The sequence below is a fragment of the Sprattus sprattus genome (genome assembly GCF_963457725.1).
Source record: "Sprattus sprattus genome assembly, chromosome: 21".
Classification (NCBI taxonomy): Eukaryota; Metazoa; Chordata; class Actinopteri; order Clupeiformes; family Clupeidae; genus Sprattus; species Sprattus sprattus.
The window spans coordinates 12,027,024-12,046,269 of record NC_137919.1 but is presented as its reverse complement, the minus strand read 5'-3'; the positions used below and the strand labels follow the sequence as shown (position 1 = coordinate 12,046,269).

At 44.9% G+C, this 19,246-nt stretch overlaps 1 protein-coding gene across 1 annotated transcript in view; it reads left to right on the top strand.

Annotated features, from left to right (window-relative positions):
• Nucleotides 1–3,000: 3,000 nt before the first annotated feature.
• Nucleotides 3,001–19,246, top strand: part of prkd4 (protein kinase D4) — a gene marked incomplete at both ends in the record, with an annotated part of 19,286 nt that continues 3,040 nt past the window's right edge. The window contains 14 exons of the mRNA XM_080859937.1: nt 3,001–3,049; nt 6,030–6,229; nt 11,573–11,711; nt 11,950–12,081; nt 12,772–12,926; nt 13,320–13,506; nt 14,182–14,265; nt 14,840–14,993; nt 15,327–15,450; nt 15,768–15,845; nt 16,076–16,286; nt 17,119–17,147; nt 18,885–18,957; nt 19,208–19,246. The exon at nt 19,208–19,246 is cut by the window's right edge and continues 68 nt beyond it. Of these exons, the coding sequence (XP_080716063.1) occupies nt 3,001–3,049; nt 6,030–6,229; nt 11,573–11,711; nt 11,950–12,081; nt 12,772–12,926; nt 13,320–13,506; nt 14,182–14,265; nt 14,840–14,993; nt 15,327–15,450; nt 15,768–15,845; nt 16,076–16,286; nt 17,119–17,147; nt 18,885–18,957; nt 19,208–19,246 (1,654 nt within the window). The remainder of the gene's footprint in view (nt 3,050–6,029; nt 6,230–11,572; nt 11,712–11,949; nt 12,082–12,771; nt 12,927–13,319; nt 13,507–14,181; nt 14,266–14,839; nt 14,994–15,326; nt 15,451–15,767; nt 15,846–16,075; nt 16,287–17,118; nt 17,148–18,884; nt 18,958–19,207) is intronic.

Sequence of the window (19,246 nt, the reverse complement as noted above, 5' to 3'; positions counted from 1 at the left end):
AAAAAAATATATGCTGAAAATATAAACACGCTTTTGTTTGAGCTCGCTGCTCATGCTGTAAATTACGCTCACGTCATACAACATAACTTATCAAACCTATATTTAGATAGATTACAAAAGGAGACACTTTAGCATGCTGCTTACTAGACCTGAACTGAGGAGTGGAGGAAGACTGTGCCTAGGGACATCTAGTGGATTTTTAGAGGTACTACAGGTTGGCAAAATCGTGAGCGCATGGTGCAAAGCCACACACAAGTGGAATTGTTTATTGTAGCTAAAGGGTTTCTTGGTTTCCATGACAACGGTAGGGGGGAGTTGTTTGTCAGCGGTAGCATGAACAGGCTGCATGCCCCAGAACTCATTGCGCTAGCATGATGATGCTAACTCACTGGGCTAGCATGATGATGCCAACTCAATGCGCTAGCATGATGATGCTAACTCACTGCGCTAGCATGATGATGTTAACAAACATCTTCATTTGGCAGCAAAAAAAGACATAAAGGCAGACTACGGAGACTATAGAGAAACCTTTTGGAGGTTTTGGGAGAGGTGAAAGGTCAAGTAAAGGTCATCTTAATTGCATTATTGTTATTATATAAACAAAGAATTTTAAAAAGCGACAGCAGAACTTAATTTGGTCTGCACCTCACGTTTTGCCTTCTGGTTTGTATGTATATACAGTTTTAAATTATTGACCTGGGTTTGTTTGTGTTTTGTTCTGGTTGATTTGTTTGTTTGTAAATAGCGCACAGGGACTTTGTTTACACTGTAGAGCTTAGGGGGTGTCACTGGAATAAATAATAAATAAATAAACAAACAAACAAACAAACAGAGAGGGCGGTTGACAGGGAAAAAACTGACAGATGGCCGACAGATGAGTGTTCTGGTGGGGCTCAGTTGCAGTCGCTCGGCCACGCCACTTTGTGTACACACACACACACACACCAAAAAGTGTGTTGCTATGTGTGCTCTGATCCGAAAGCTGTTGGTGGCTTCCACCACATACTCACTCTGTTGCTCGTCATAAAGTCTTGTTTGATATCTTTTGGTACGATATGTATATATAAATGAAGAAAAAGAGAAAAAGAATCACCTCACACTGACTGGAATGTTTGATTCTGTGTTACGTTTGTCTCTTGGGAGGGAGGGAGGAAGGGAAGAAGGGTGGAATCATCCAACAATTTGAACAATTTTGTATCCGTTGCTGTGTCATTGTCATTGTCACAAGGCACTTGGATGCCAGACTTCCTGACTGAACTGGATGCATTCTCCAAAACAAAAGACTGAAGTCCAAATGCACTCTCGGATCACGCTGCTCCCCCCTTCCTTCCTTACGCTTTTGGTTTGACCCATTGTGTTGATCTTCTAGTCGTGTCCTGTCATCTCAATCGCTTGCTGTTTTCCCTTCCTGCACTTGCATTGAGCAAACAGTAGGGGGAGCTCTCCACCCTCCTTAATAGGCAGACTGCCTTTGGCTGGTGTAATACTAGATTACTCCTCTGCATATCTCACTGTTACTAAGAGACTGGCTGAGATGTGACTGACTGAATGAGAAGATGCGTCGAATGTTTTCGGATACTTGGGATACGTTTGACCTGAGAACGGTTGATCTATTGTGTGATAGGGAGAGGCGCTTGGGCGAGTTCTAGCTGGAGAAGGATGTAAGGGGGACTAAGGGAGGAAAAAGCAGTCCAGCCAGACTTGCTTCAGATGGAGGGGAGCTGACGCACGTGCAGTAGATGGCTGTGCTGATCACACCTGCTATTGGATCCAGCTAGTGGTGGACTCTGGAACTGAGCCGAACCATATCAGAGTGGCATCCAGATCCATCTCAGGGTAGGGCTCGCTAGGAAAGGAGTTTGGTGGTCTTAGAGATAGAGACTTCACTGAATTAGGACCAGCGCTATGACCAGAGAGAGATATTGTTGATCTCCCACAGGCTGCTGCTGGTGAAAAAGAGAATGAGAGAGAGAGGAGTTCTTGGAAAGAATGAAAGAAAAAGGAAGTTGAAAAATGAATGTGTGGAGGAAATGGAGACAGATAAGAGGGTGGCCCGTGTGTATTTAAATAGAACTACTAGTCACTTCAATGTATCTCTGTCTCACACACACACACACACACACGCATGCATACATACACAGTGTATCTCTGTGTCACACACACACACACAGTAGGTCTCAGACCATAACACAAGGGTGTGAACGCTATAGTGTGTCTGTGCGTTTTTCTTCGTCATCGTCATCACAGCTCAAATTATGAGTCATGGTATTGTTTTTTTTTTTTTTTTTTATGGAATTCCCCCCGCCCGCCAAATGTTTTCTGTGTGTGTGTGTGTAAATATCAGTTGTCCTCCCTACACATATCTCTCACATCCACACAAGCACCCGCACATAAACATTCAGTCTGGTAAGAATGTAGTCCGCAAATTCTATTGAGGCGGTAGGGGTTTCTTGGCTGTATGGTTAGGTTACTGTATTCTGTACTCCAATCCCAATCAGTTCTTATGTGTGAAGGGGCCAACCTCGTGTATATTTTAATAAAAGTGTTCAGTAATAAAGACATCAAGATAATAAAAAAACAATGTTCCACTTTTCAAACTGAACTCAGTGTGTGTGTGTGTGTGTGTTCATTTCTTAGCATGACAGACTGTGAGGGAGCCTAGCAGTCCACAGACTTGTGTGTCAAGCAAGGTGGCTGAACTCAACTACTTGTGTGTGTGTGTGTGTGTGTGTGTGAGAGAGAGAGAGAGAGAGAGAACCAGAGCGAGAGAAAAAACTTCACGATGGTGGAGGCCAAGATGAGAGAGAGAGAGAGAGCATGAAAGAGAGATGACAAAAGCAAGCAACTTCCTGTCACCTTCAATTCTTGTTTTACCAGCGCAGCTCTCACCAGAGGAAGCGTACAGTGAACACACACACACACACACACACACAGTTCTCCCCAAGAGACCTCACCTAACACACACTTACATATTTACAGACACACACTTTGGGAGGTAGAATGGCAGGCAACAGACCCTCTTCTGAAAGCTCGGACTCCGGAATCTCAAGTAAGTGTGTCTTCCTGGCTAAAATTACAGTCATCCAGTGTTCTTCTCTTGCACAGACAGACAGCAATAGGGGCAGGGTGTGTGTGTGTGTGTGTGTGTGTGTTCAGGGTTCATGTGTGGCTTTTGCACATTAGCTGAACCATCGTTCTCACCCACAGATTATTTGAAAAGACTGAGAATAGATATAGGCGTGCTAAGACACATTTGTGCGCACAACCTGCTAAAATAAAAACTCCAAGCCGTTAATATGAAGAAAAAAAAAGGCATTTAAAGAAAATGTTTTGAAAAGTGCATGATAAGCTGCTACATAGTACACTACTGTTGTTTCACAACACGGTAATGCATATCAGGGGACACAGTTGTCCATCTTGAGCATCTTTTCAAGAATAAAACTGGATGTCGTGATCTAGCAGAACTGCATAAAAGCACAAGTGTCGACCCTTAAAGTAGAGAGCAGAGCGTAACCTTTGGGCTCCTCCTGTCATCACACCTTCCCCTGGTGATGGGGATGTGCTGTGTTACAGGGTGATGTAGTGGGCTAATCAAGCTTGCGTAACAGCAAGTGAGGTCATCCTGGCATCATATAAATAACATATCATTAAGTCACACAACAGCAAATGTTGTCCACACAATTAGAAGTCGAGTTAGGGTTTACGGCTCGCTCACTCTCTCTCTTTCTCTATCGCTCTCTGTCTCTTTCTCGCTCTCTTTCTCTCTCTCTCTCTCTCTTTTTCTCTGTCTCTCTTTCTCTATATCGCTCTCTCTCTCTCTCTCTCTCTCTCTCTCTCTCCTCACATCTGTCTGGGGCCTCATGTGTAGCTTCATGCTGAGCCACAATGCTAAAGGTCAATTTACACACAGCGTTTCTGACTTGCAAGACCACCCCACATGAAGCGCTACTTGGGTAAGATAATTACATAAAGGCCAAATACAACTTTAAAGAAGACCTACTTCGCTCATTTTCAATGTCCATGATTTAATTTTTGGGGTCTAGAAGAATAGATTTTAATTCTTTAATGTTCCAAAAACACATAATTTTTCTCATACTGTACATCTCTATTCACCCCCTGTCTGAAACACTCCTGTGAGCTCCTCTGTCTTCAGATTTTGAAACGACACACGCCGAAGCTGAGTAAATCCTGACACCTTTCACACATGACATACATTTTTGCAACCAGCTATACCACAACTTCCTTTGAACAAGACGTGTTTGGGATGTCTGCAAGTCAAAAACTAGACCTGTTTGGGATGTCTGCAAGTCCAGGAGTCGTTAGCACCAAGTCCAGTAGTCTTTAGCACCAAGTCCAAACATCTTTAGCACCAAGTCCAGTAGCCTTTAGCACCAAGTCCAGTAGTCTTTAGCACCAAGTCCAGTGGTCTTTAGCACCAAGTCCAGTGGTCTTTAGCACCAAGTCTTTAGCACCAAGTCCAGTGGTCTTTAGTCCAGTAGTCTTTAGCACCAAGTCCAGTAGTCTTTAGCACCAAGTCTTTAGCACCAAGTCCAGTGGTCTTTAGTCCAGTAGTCTTTAGCACCAAGTCCAGTAGTCTTTAGCACCAAGTCTTTAGCACCAAGTCCAGTGGTCTTTAGTCCAGGAGTCTTTAGCACCAAGTCCAGAAGTCTTTAGCACCCAGTCTTTAGCACCAAGTCCAGTAGTCGTTAGCACCAAGTCTTTAGAACCAAGTCCAGTAGTCTTTAGCACCAAGTCTTTAGCACCAAGTCCAGTAGTCTTTACCACCAAGTCTTTAGCACCAAGTCCAGTAGTCTTTAGCACCAAGTCTTTAGAACCAAGTCCAGTAGTCTTTAGCACCAAGTCCAGTAGTCTTTAGCACCAAGTCTTTAGAACCAAGTCCAGTAGTCTTTAGCACCAAGTCTTTAGCACCAAGTCCAGTAGTCTTTAGCACCAAGTCTTTAGCACCAAGTCCAGTAGTCTTTAGCACCAAGTCTTTAGCACCAAGTCCAGTAGTCTTTAGCACCAAGTCTTTAGCACCAAGTACAGTGGTCTTTAGTCCAGTAGTCTTTAGCACCAAGTCCAGTGGTCTTTAGCACCAAGTCCAGTAGTCTTTAGCACCAAGTCCAGTGGTCTTTAGCACCAAGTCCAGTGGTCTTTAGCACCAAGTCTTTAGCACCAAGTCCAGTGGTCTTTAGTCCAGTAGTCTTTAGCACCAAGTCTTTAGCACCAAGTCCAGTGGTCTTTAGTCCAGGAGTCTTTAGCACCAAGTCCAGAAGTCTTTAGCACCCAGTCTTTAGCACCAAGTCCAGTAGTCTTTAGCACCAAGTCTTTAGAACCAAGTCCAGTAGTCTTTAGCACCAAGTCTTTAGCACCAAGTCCAGTAGTCTTTAGCACCAAGTCTTTAGCACCAAGTCCAGTAGTCTTTAGCACCAAGTCCAGTAGTCTTTAGCACCAAGTCTTTAGAACCAAGTCCAGTAGTCTTTAGCACCAAGTCCAGTAGTCTTTAGCACCAAGTCTTTAGAACCAAGTCCAGTAGTCTTTAGCACCAAGTCTTTAGCACCAAGTCCAGTAGTCTTTAGTCCAGGAGTCTTTAGCACCAGGTACAGTAGTCTTTAGTCCAGGAGTCTTTGGCACCAAGTCTTTAGCACCAAGTCCAGTAGTCTTTAGCACCAGGTACAGTAGTCTTTAGTCCAGGAGTCTTTGGCACCAAGTCCAGTAGTCTTTAGCATCAAGTCCAGTAGTCTTTAGCACCAAGTCCAGTAGTCTTTAGCACCAAGTCCAGAAGTCTTTAGCACCAAGTCCAGTAGTCTTTAGCACCAAGTCCAGTAGTCTTTAGCACCAAGTCCAGTAGTCTTTAGCACCAGGTACAGTAGTCTTTAGTCCAGGAGTCTTTGGCACCAAGTCTTTAGCACCAAGTCCAGTGGTCTTTAGCACCTAGGCCAGTAGTCTTTAGCACCAAGTCCCGTGGCCTTTCCTAAGTCTTAACTGGTCATTCTGTCTCCCTTGGTTTGCCCACCCCACCCCGACAGCAGCCTTCTCCTCCATGTCTGTGGGGTCCGGTTCAACAGCCTTCTCCTCCATGTCTGTGGGGTCCAGGTCCGGGTCTGGTTCCGGCCCGGCGGTGGTCCAGTTCCAGCTGGGCCTGCTAAAAGAGGTGGTCCAAGGGTCGTCACGGAGACTCAGCTTCCGCTCGGCCAAGAGGCTCGCTGCTGAGATCATTGAGAGAAAGGTCAGAGGTCACACACACATTCACTTATTTACATAAATATACAAGAGGTCAAGAGGTCAAGGGGGCTTCATGTTTAGCTTCTTCATCCCTTCCACTCACTCACTCTCTCTCTCTCTCTCTCTCTCTCTTCATCACACACTCTATCTCATTCACTAACTCTTCTGTTATTGAGGTTTAGAAAAGTTCAGTTAGTAGAATATGAACCACATTTGTGCCCAAACATGTCTGGTGACAGACAGTAATGTCCGCTTCGGTTACCTAGTCAGTAGTCATGACTACGCAAGGTAGAGTCCATGAGTGACATCTACATTGGTGCATCAGAAGACACTGCCTTAAGTCTCATAATCTTAACCTCTGGTGAAGTCTGGTGAATCAGCCATTAAGATGGTAAGGTGTTATTCGGTGTTCTGTTCTTCTTGGATTTCAAGGGCTACTGGAAAAGGCTAGAAATGCAAAGGCTTTGGGATTAACACATGAAGCTTACCGCTAACAAATTGCATGCTGTCCGTCACTACCAAAAGAAATCTAACACTAGTCTGAGTGTCTACTGCTACAGTTGCATTTAACACTGGACGGAGTGTCGATCGCTACAGCTGCATTTAACACTGGTTTGAGGGTCTACTGCTACAGCTGCATTTTACACTGGCCAGAGTGTATTGTACTGTGGTAAGCCCCAGTCCTGTAACAGCTTTGCCTTTATTCTCAACTGAAATGATTGATCTCAAAATATAACATATTTATTATGTGTCGTCGCAATAGTTTTCAGCACTGTGGAATCCTCTTCTTTGAGTCTTAAATCAAAAACTGCGAGGCCTTGGAGACCTATTGTGGTTTTCGAGTCTTTCATCTCATGTCTGTCTGGCCCTATAGGGTCTCAGTTAAACGTGTCAAGGCACGCTGAAGAGAATACCTACAGCACATATGATCTGCAAAGAAAACACATTCACACCATACCAGACCTGGACTGCATTTTTATAGACACATATATATATATACACACACACACACACACACACACACATATATATATATATATATATATATATATATATATACATACCGGTATATAAACACACTCACACATTATATATATATATATAAACATACACACACACACACACATATATATATATATATATATATATATATATATATATATATATATATATATATATATATATATATATATATATATGAGAAAGAGAGGACCTACTACAGTGTATATGGATGTGTACTTCTCTGCCTCTGCTCTGATGTAAGAGGGGAGTCTGCATCAGGCTAGGGGGGCGGTGTGGTTTCAGCTTCTGCTGCTAACTTTCCGACCACAGGCTTAGACACAGAGAGAGAGAGAGAGAGAGGGAGAGAGAGAAAGAGAGGGTGTGAGAGAGAGAGAGAGAGAAAGAGAGGGTGTGAAAGAGAGTCTACACTCTGGTCTTACCATTTCGCTTCGCTTCGCTTCCCCCGCTACTTTAGGTTCCACCTTTGATCTTCGGCAGAAGTTTCCACACCACAGACATTTGTATGTAGCACAGGACAGGACATACAGACGAACACGGACTTCAGACACTTCACAGATGCACACACCCAATCTCTGCCCACATGCAAGAACCGCTCACACACAGCCAGACGACAAAACACTTGTTTTTTTTTTTTTTACCGTTTCCCCATCCCATACAATATATCTGTCCACAAGCATGCAAGTTCCCCATTCATGATTTTGTTGCGTTTGCGCAGTGAATGGTGATGCAGTGAATGGTGACGCCATCTGTCCTGTACACCTGTGCAAGTACAGCTGCACAGATCACAGTGCCCAGAAACTGCTGATAGGCCAAGAATCTTAGGCACTATTTTAGTGAAAAACATTAACAATATTTGTTTAAGTAATAATGCTAGCTAAGTACATAATGCTTTACTGCCTGATATTTCATTGTTTTGGCAGAATAGAGAGAAACGAAAATGTTGCCCAACAATGGTGAAAGTGGTCTTCTGTACCCATAACATCCTGTCTTTCTGCTACGATTCCTATAAGAATGTTTGCAGAGTTGTGTACAAACACACCGTTATGACATCTTCTAGAATAGATGTTTCTGGTCTAGCACATAGTTCTGTGTATTTCGGGGGGGAAAAACAGATCATTGCTCCAGTTGCCAATAGGCTACTTGGTGTAAGTTTAGACTAATGTTAACAGTAGTGACACACATAATCTTGCTGAAAGGTTAAAGGCAATGGTAGCATACTGTTGTGGGGATACTAAGTAGACACTCAATGCATCTTCCCGAGGCGAAGAATTGTTCTCCTAAATGTCGCAACAAATTTCTCCTCAGCGTGGCACTGTTGGATCATGGCGGTTTCATAAAATCCCTTCGATAAAAAAAGCGGCGCCGTTTCTTTGGACGGTTCGGACGCACGGGTCGTTTCTTCTCACCTCACATAATTTCCTGCTATTTCTGTGCATAATATGCATGTGCGTCAGTGGGCTCTTAAGCGACAGGCTCTCTGTGAAGTGTGTGTGGAGTCCACCCACTCGCTCCCTTCCCGCTAGGGGTTTGAATCATTGTCAACTCTGTCGTTTGAGAAGCAAACCAGTCTGACATTTACTGGCTTGATTTCTTCAACTGAAAGCCTAAATAGAATGTCCACCCACCTGCGCGCCCTTTACACAGACACACACACACACACACACACACAGAGGGAGAGAGAGAGAAAGAGAGAGAGAGAGCACTTGTGATTTTGGTGATGCTTATCAAGTGTTTTGGATGGTGAGCCCAGTGGCGTGATTGCTTCACAGTTTATAGCATCAGATAACATCACATTTTATCTCTCTCTCACACTCACACACACACACACACACACACACACACTGAACGATTGTATCGATGTACTGGTGTGTGTTCGTGTGGGAATGCGTTGTAGTATGCGCAGCGTTGGCAGCAGGCAAAGATACCGCCAACATACTTGTTAACATGTGTTAATGCTTATCAGATGTGAACCAATTTGCCTTCTGATGTGAACCACTTAGAGGTCAGTGACTTTTAATCTCTGTGGGTTGAATGCTACACAGTGCATAACAGACACACGCGTGCACACACACACACACACACACACACACACACACACACATGCCAAAATAGGATGGATTTATGCAGAGCCCATTTATTTGGGGAGCCCCTCTTTCTCTCGGATGGGATGTGGTGAAGGGTGTGTAATGTGTTTGTGGTTTGATATAACGTGCTTGAGCCTCAAGGTAGTACATAAGAGACCATAATAGGTCTATGTTCTGCAATGCGATAGGTCAGTGTGATAGATCAGTGTGATTGGTTGGTGTGTGATGACATAGACATCAGTGGGGGAGTGTGATTGGTTGGTGTGTGATGACATAGACATCAGTGGGGGAGTGTGATTGGTTGGTGTGTGATGACATAGACATCAGTGGGGGAGTGTGATTGGTTGGTGTGTGATGACATAGACATCAGTGGGGGAGTGTGATTGGTTGGTGTGATATGACAAAGACATCAGTGGGGGAGTGTGATTGGTTAGCCTGACGATGTCATACTCATAATTCTAGTCAGAATATGAGTCTGATGCTGAGCCATTGGGCTGTGATTATGGGGCGTGTTGGAACGAACCAGGGAAAAAAATGCCTCCTCGCTCAATTGGATACCTACAACTAATCAGAGCAACATAGTATGACCATCTGATACATTAAAACTTTTACCGGATCCCGTAAGAAGGACGGCAAAAACATATTTTCGATCGACAAATGCCTTGATCGTGTTTCTCTGTTCCTCTTTCAATATGAATGCGCTGTCAATATCTGTGAGATATGCCTGCTCACATACTTATTAGCAGCAAGGCTATAGCTAGCTACTATTTGTTTCAATGGATTTTTTTGTTTAAGCGTTAGCAATAACCTATCAATAATGGTCTAGAGCGCTTCAGTTAAGACCTATAATCCTCGGCAACATTCGTGTTGCACATACACAACTAACCGAGTCAATGTAGACATAAAAAAGTCGTGTAGATAGCTTAAAACATATAAAAAATGTCCCACTAAGCTCCAGAGACGGCGCCATCTTTGTTCGATCTATAATCGATCTATCTAATCAACTCAAGTGTTGGTTGGTCATCTGTCCATCAACGTATAAAGCCCGCCCTTACAATTTGATTGGTCAGATCACTTTTCCGAAAACTTGAATCTCTCCCAACTAGCTCAAAGCCAGACTGAATCTCCCAGACCAAAAATGTTGTGGGCGGAGTTCAGGCTGGTATCCAGGCTTGATTGGTTGGTGTGATATGACAAATTCATCAGTCAGTGTGGACACATGTGTCCAATTTCCGATTTCAGTCCGATTTAAATTGGAGATTGGACACGTGTCTAACCCAAATCTAGATTCATTGTGTCCGACTTGAGTCCGACTGGACTCCGATGTAAACCCCTGGATACACGATTCGATTCCGCATGGGAATTGGACTGGGCGCGCATGTGTCTCTCGAATCTAGATTCAAATTGGACAACAACAACTTTTGCACGTGCTTGAGATCGTGCCCACAGACATATACATGCATCATATATGTCTATGATATGATTATCGCTGCTAGACGCTCAGTTCTTGTGCTCCCTCTCACGTTGAAATACTGAAACCGAAACTGAAACTTTGAAACTGGAACGCTAATTCAGTGAACAAATATTTTCATATTACTTTTCCACCAGTTGTTAGTCATGTAATCCATTCATATCGATGTGAATCAATCAATACTAATACAACTTTAACTGTGGTGTGTTTTTGTTTCATTTCACAACGTATTTACTGTATAATCAACGGTAGCAGATGTAAACATTCCGCATTTGATTTGAACTGACGCGGCCAAGATCTAGATTTGTCACTGCCATGTGCTTTGAGATAGAGCAGTTAACCCCCCATGGAGAGAATCGGATGGGATCGGAGTGCTGCCATCATGTGCCCGCACTGAGTGGGGGAGTGTGATTGGTTTGTGTGTGATGACACAGACATCAGCTGGGGAGTGTGATTGGTTGGTGGGTTATGAATGATCTACTGATTCTATTGGTATGTGTGACTGGGCAGCATGTGTTCTAATTGGCCACTAGAGATCGATGAGCCATGTCTGTGTGATGTCATGGATGTGCAGTTGGCTCAACAGGTCAAGAGATCCTGTCCGTGTGTCATCATTGGTCATTAGACCCGGCGAGTTTGATTGGTGTCTCTGTCGTCATGCGATCATTACTGTTTGTGTGCTGTTATTGATATATAGACACCAGAGGTGAATGGGATTGGTTGCTTGTGCAGTCATTTGATCCTTATGTGTGCTGTGATTGGTCGGTAGGCTCCAGAGGTGAGTGTAATTGGTCTGGGGGAGAAACTGCTGCTGTTTCGCCATGAGCCTGGCTATGAGAACTTCCTGCGTAAACTCACAGAACAGGACACACTGCAGGACGGGGACCTGGTGGAAGTGGTACTCGCAGGTCAGTGTGTGTCGATGTGTTTCAGTGTGTGTCAGTGTGTTTCAGTGTGTTTCAGTGTTTGTCAGTGTGTGTCAGTAGTTTGTGTTCATATCTGTATTAGACAACAGATGCTCAACTGGTAGTCATTGGTAGAGCAAGCTGCTAACACCACCAAGATTGTGGGTTTGACTTCCAGGGAGCCGATGTGGCTGCTAATGAATGTGTATAATCTGTTGCACCTTTCTTTCCCATCCCTCAGCCTCAGCCTCTGCAACAACAATTAAGTTCCGCCCTCATTCGCTGGTGGTCCAATCATATCGCAGCCCTACCTTTTGTCATCACTGTGGAGAGATGCTCTGGGGCCTGGTTAGGCAAGGGTTAAAATGTGAAGGTAAGTGTGCACACTGAGAACACCCAACGCAAGATTAGCTGCTGGTTAGCTTGTGTTAGCCCTCACTAATATCAGCAGCACTCATGTGTTGCACTTTACAGCACCTCTCCTGATTACTGATCTCTTCCTGACGTCTATGTCATTCTTTCTCCCGTTTATTGATCTCTTCCTGATGACTATGTCATTCTCTCTCCTGTACACATCTCTCTTCCTGACGTGTATGTCATTCTCTCTCCTGATCTCTCCCTGACGTCTATGTCATTCTCTCTCCTGTTGACTGATCCCTACCTGACGTCTATGTCATTCTCTCTCCAATTCGCCTTCTTTCTACTCTACTGTCCCTGCTTTCCTGACATGTTTTCACTCTTTTAATTCCTTATTTCTCCTTTGTCTTGCTCTGTGTCTGCCTTTCCACCCTCTCTCTCAATCTCCCTCTTTTGCACTCTATCTCTCCCTCCTTCACTTTCTCTACCTCCCTTCCTCTCTCTCTCTGCCCTTCTCTCTCTCTCTTTCCCCCCCTCTCCCTCCCTCCCTATCTCTCTCTCTCTCCCCATTTCTCTCTCCCCCCACTCTCTCTCTCTTCCCCCTCTCTCTCTCTCTTCCCCCTCTCTCTCTCCCTCCCTATCCCTCTCTCTCTTTCTCTCTCTCTCCCTACCTCCCCCTCTCTTTACCCCCCTCCCCTCTCTCTAGGTTGTTATCTGGACTTCCATAAGCGCTGTGCTCTCCAGCTGCCCAGTGACTGCAGTGGTTTGTCTCGGCGCTGCAGGTCCAGTTTGTCTCTGTTCCCACCGGGGCGGCCCCGCCTGCCATCCCTCTCCACACAGGCAGGGGGCAGTCTAGAGGAGGTGTGTGCTTCTGTTTACATTTGAATCTATATGACCAAAATGACTTATTTTCGCAGAACACATTTTGAGAACACATTTATCTACTGAAGATTTCAGAGTCAACAGTGCTGATATGATTTGATAGTGATGCAGAGAGTGCGATACAGAAACCCTGCCACTGTAAGATTCACTGAAATACTTCACCACTGCTCATCTCATCTCTTCTATCTCCCCCTCCCTGCCTCCAAGTTTTTCACATTTGCTGCAATTAAAGATGTTTCTTCTCCTAAAATAGGCCAACATTTTCAACTTGCAAACTCGACCTATCTCTCCATCTTTCCACTCCCCTTTCTATGCATCTGTCTTAACCCCATTCTCCCCCCCCCCCCCCCGCCCTTCTATCCCCCCCCCCAGATCAGCATGACGAAGCCCAGCAGCTCCAGGTCTCAGAGCAGCTGTTGGGTGCGGCGGACGGCGGCGTGGGGGGGCGGGGTGCAGTTGCCCCACACCTTCCACGTGCACAGCTACACGCGCCCCACCGTCTGCCAGTACTGCCACAGGCTGCTCAAGGGCCTCTTCAGGCAGGGCCTGCAGTGCACTGGTCAGTGTGTGTGTGTGTGTGTGTGTGTGTGTGTGTGTCTGTGTGTGTGTCTGTGTGTGTGTGTGTGTGTGTATGTGTGTGTGTGTGTGTGTGTGTGTGTGTGTGTGTGTGTGTGTGTGTCTGTGTGTGTGTGTGTGTGTGTGGGTGTGTGGGTGTGTTTGTGTGTGTGTATAGTATATATAGTATAGTATAGTACTAGTATATATATTTAAACTGATACAGGCGTGTTGAAATGGAAAGTTATTTCCTCTCAAGCAGACACCTACAAGCATTTGGCTGGCTCATGTGTGTACTCAGACAAGGCCTGCAGTGTGCCAATCAGTGGGACTTATGTGTGTGTGTCTGTGTGTGTGTGTGTCTGTGTGTGTGTGTGTGTGTCTGTGTCTGTGTCTGTGTCTGTGTCTGTGTCTGTGTGTGTGTGTGTGTGTGTGTGTGTGTGTGTGTGTGTTTGTGTACGTATGTGTGTGTGTGTGTGTGTCTGTGTCTGTGTCTGTGTCTGTGTCTGTGTCTGTGTGTGTTTATGTGTTTGTGTGTGTGTGTGTGTGTGTGTGTCTGTGTGTCTGTGTGTGTGTGTGTGTCTGTGTGTGTCTGTGTGTGTGTGTGTGTGTGTGTGTGTGTGTGTGTGTGTGTGTGTGTGTCTGTGTGTGTGTGTGTGTGTGTGTGTTTGCTTTATAGACTGCAGGTTTAACTGTCATCGGCGATGTGCACCGCATGTTCCAAACGACTGTCTAGGAGAGGCAAGGGTCCTCAATGGGGCAGGTAGGTCTCTCCTTTATGACACAACCAAATGAAATATTGATCTCTATTTATTTGGATGGTCCCTATAGACTATCTATAGATGCTCAGACTATAAACAAACTATCTGCTGAAACTGTTTACTAAAATGTATGGTCAAGGGTTAGGGTTAGGGTTATGGGTTGGGTTTGGTTAAGGTGATGTTCTAAAGACCTGAATTTGACTTGAATTTCATTTTTTCTAATAATCACTTAATTATGACCGTATATGCAACACTGGGTCTAGAGATTAGTAAATGCTATTCAGTTTCCAGGGCTCCTTTCTACCAACCATCTCTGAAATGTTATTTACAAATAAAAATACTTTTTCACCCTATTAAAGCACCAGTAAGGTGTTCTGGTTTTACACTTGCAATCAAACTACCTAAAAGGCTTTTCAGTCGGCGCTGATAAAAGCTTGCTAACATGCCCACCCGTTGTCATGCCCACCTGTTGTCATAACAACCCGTTGTCATTTGGTGGTATAGTTGCCTATGGAACAGAGGAGTGCTGTTGATCTGCCACTGTTACCCATGAGTGTTACCCCCCCCCCCTTCCAGACAGAGAATCAGCCCTGGGTGTGAACAGAGACATGGACATAGACCAGGAGTCCAGCGTGGAGTCAGTGAATGATCTCTACGAGTCTTTCCAGCCCCCCAGCACTCGCAGTACCCTGCCCCAACCAGAGGAGGCACCCTCGTGCCCACAGATCGGGTACCACACCACAACCCCCTCTCAATACATGTTCTTTACAGACCACATGTTTGTACTCATCATTATTGAAACTATAATTGTTTAAACAAAAGGGACATCAGCTGTGCCCACTTAAGTCAAGGTTTTACAAGTGGGTATTTAACCCCTCTCACTCTCTCTCTCTCTCTCCCTTTCTCTTTTTTTCCTCTCTCTTTCTCTTTGTCCCTCTCCCTGTCTCTCTCCCTCCCTGTCTTTCTCTATCTCTCTCTCTCACCCTCTCTCTCCCTGTCTCTCTCTCTCTCTGTCTCTCCCCCTCTCTCTCCCTCTCCCTGTCTCTTCCTCCCTCTCTCCCAGTCCCTGTTTCAGCAGTAATATCCCGCTCATGCGAGTCGTTCAGTCTGTCAGACACACTAAGAGAACAGCCAGTGGAGTTCTACGCAAAGGCTGGCTGCTGCACTATACCAACACAGACTCACTGGTAACACACACGCACATGCACACGCACACACAAACGCACACGTACACGCACAGGCACACGCACACAGACACACACACACACACACACACACTCAGACACACACACACTCTCTTTCACACACACACACACACACACACACACACACACACACACATACTCTCTCTCTCTCACACCCTCTTATTATCTATAAATCATTAGTATAACTTTAAATCAATAAATTAGCAGTAATAAAGTAACTCTCTCTCTCTCTCTGTATGTGTGTGTGTGTGTGTGTGTGTGTGTGTGTGTGTGTGTGTGTGTGTGTGTGTGTGTCTCAGAGGAAACGGCATTATTGGGTCCTGGATAGCAAGAGCATCACCCTCTTCCAGACTGAGTTTGGGAATAAGTATTACAAGGTGTGTAAACAAGACTTTCACACAAACCTTTATTCTGATGGGCCTTATTGCCTTGACTGTAGTGATACAATATTGCCTTAAGCTGAAAACAAATATATAATAAATACATCCACTCATACATGCTATCGTACCTATATGTATACATTACAGTCAAAAAATAAAATTACTAATAATGCTATCAATACTACTAATACTACTAATATATACTATTCTATATTATCTCTCTGCAGGAGATCTCTCTGTCTGCAGTGCTGCAGGTCAAGGGGCAGGGGCAGCTGGGTGATGGGGGGCATGAAGGGGGGCATTCCTTCGAGCTGGAGACGGGCACGGTGGTGTACTGTGTGCTGGCGGGGGAGGGGGACGAGGGCAGTGACTGGGAGACTTCCATACGACAGGCAATGATGCCCGTACAGGGCAGTGGGCCCAGAAGTGCGGGCAACGGTAAGAATCGGGGATCTGTGTGGATGTGTGGGTGTCTGTGTGTCTGTACGTGAGGGGAGGACAGAAAACCTTTTCACAACATAACGTGTGACAAAGTATTACAACAATGAGTGTTTCTATGAATATGAATATGAATTCAAATATAATTTTTGGGGGGTGGGAATCTCTTGGCACCTCACGATTCGATTCGATTCAGAGGTCTATGATTCGATTCTAAACCGATTATCGATTATCAATTCTAAACCGATAAAACGATTATTGATGCATCTCGATTTTTAAAACATTTGAGTTTGCTACTCAAATCACTTCTTACTTTGTGTTTGATAATTAAAGAAAATCATTTTTTTTATTAGAGAAACATACTTTTCTTGTCAGAATTATGACAACGCAATAATCGATGCAGCTTGCATTTCAACACAAAACGGATGTGTAAAAAAAAAAAAAAAAAAAAACATTGATATTTTTTTTTTTATAAAAAAAAAATCGATTATGAACATTTCTGAATCGAGACAGAATCGTTCTAGAGAGATCAAGAGAAATCGAAGAATCAATTTTTTATCCCACCCCTATTATTTTTGTTCGTATTCCCGATAATAGGAAGATTTTAAATAATATAAGTATTATGAGTTTGATTCAAAGGGAGCATATACACTCTTAAACTAAAATTCCCTCTACTGTGACTCCAGAGAAAGCAAGGAATCTGCTTAATGACTAGGCGAGAACTTATGAATGACTGAAAGACTGAATGAATGAATGAATGAATGAATGAATGAATCAGTGAATGAATCAGTGAATGAATGAATGACTAAATAGTTGTTGTGTTTTATTTTAGCTGTTGGCATGCAGCAAGGGGAGACTAAGGTAAGAGCAACTGATCCTCCTCACCCACATGCACAGCTCCTCTTTAGGAGCCACTGATCCTCCTCACCCACATGCACAGCTCCTCTTTAGGAGCCACTGATCCTCCTCACCCACATGCACAGCTCCTCTTTAGGAGCCACTGATCCTCCTCACCCACATGCACAGCTCCTCTTTAAAGAGCCACTGATCCTCCTCACCCACATAAACAGCTTCTCTTTAAAGAGACACTGATCCTCCTCACACACAGCTCCTCTTTAGGAGCCAATGATCCTCCTCACCCACATGAACAGCTCCTCTTTAAAGAGACACTGATCCTCCTCACCCACAGCTCCTCTTTAGGAGCCACTGATCCTCCTCACCCACATGAACAGCTCCTCTTTAAAGAGCCACTGATCCTCCTCACCCACATGAACAGCTCCTCTTTAAAGAGACACTGATCCTCCTCACCCACATGAACAGCTCCTCTTTAGGAGCCACTGATCCTCCTCACCCACATGAACAGCTCCTCTTTAAAGAGCCACTGATCCTCCTCACCCACATGAACAGCTCCTCTTTAAAGAGACACTGATCCTCCTCACCCACATGAACAGCTCCTCTTTAGGAGCCACTGATCCTCCTCACCCACATGAACAGCTCCTCTTTAGGAGCCACTGATCCTCCTCACCCACATGAACAGCTCCTCTTTAAAGAGCCACTGATCCTCCTCACCCACATGAACAGCTCCTCTTTAAAGAGACACTGATCCTCCTCACCCACATGCACAGCTCCTCTTTAAAGAGACACTGATCCTCCTCACCCACATGCACTGCTCCTCTTTAAAGAGACACTGATCCTCCTCACCCACATGAACAGCTCCTCTTTAAAGAGACACTGATCCTCCTCACCCACATGAACAGCTCCTGTTTAGGAGCCAGTGATCCTCCTCACCCACATGAACAGCTCCTCTTTAAAGAGACATTGATCCTCCTCACCCACACCTCCTCTTTAGGAGCCACTGATCCTCCTCACCCACATGCACAGCTCCTCTTTAAGGAGCCACTGATCCTCCTCACCCACATGCACAGCTCCTCTATAAAGAGACACTGATCCTCCTCACCCACAAGCACAGCTCCTCTTTAAAGAGACACTGATCCTCCTCACCCACATGAACAGCTCCTCTTTAGGAGCCACTGATCCTCCTCACCCACATGAACAGCTCCTCTTTAGGAGCCACTGATCCTCCTCATCCACATGAACAGCTCCTCTTTAAAGAGACACTGTTCCTCCTCACCCACAGCTCCTCTTTAGGAGCCAATGATCCTCCTCACCCACATGAACAGCTCCTCTTTAAAGAGACACTGTTCCTCCTCACCCACAGCTCCTCTTTAGGAGCCAATGATCCTCCTCACCCACATGAACAGCTCCTCTTTAAAGAGACACTGATCCTCCTCACCCACATGCACAGCTCCTCTTTAAAGAGACACTGATCCTCCTCACCCACATGAACAGCTCCTCTTTAAAGAGACACTGATCCTCCTCACCAACATGAACAGCTCCTCTTTAAAGAGTCACTGATCCTCCTCACCCACATGAACAGCTCCTCTTTAGGAGCCACTGTGTGTTTTCTCACCCCAGGACATCAGCTCTGTCTATCAGATCTTCTGTGTGTGTGTGTGTGTGTGTGTGTGTGTGTGTGTGTGTGTGTGTGTGTGTGTGTGTGTGCGGGCTGGGGCTTCACTATGTGTTTTCTCACCCCAGGACATCAGCTCTGTCTATCAGATCTTCTCTGAGGAGGTGTTAGGTTCCGGGCAGTTCGGAATTGTCTATGGAGGTAAGTGAAGATCAATCCGTTGATCGATCGAATATGCAGCGTTTCCCATTTATTCATCTTTACCGCCTGAATTATTGACTTGAGCTATCTTTCAAAGCTATCTTTCAATGTTTGAGGTTCACCTTCCAGTTGTGGTCTGGCAATCGAAGGTTTAAATTAAACATCGACTGACCTGAGGCTTAAATTAAACATCGACTTACCTGAGGTTGTTAACTTCCATGATCCTATTTTAAACGGTGTGTGTTCACAGGTACACACAGGCAATCGGGCCGACCCGTTGCAATCAAAG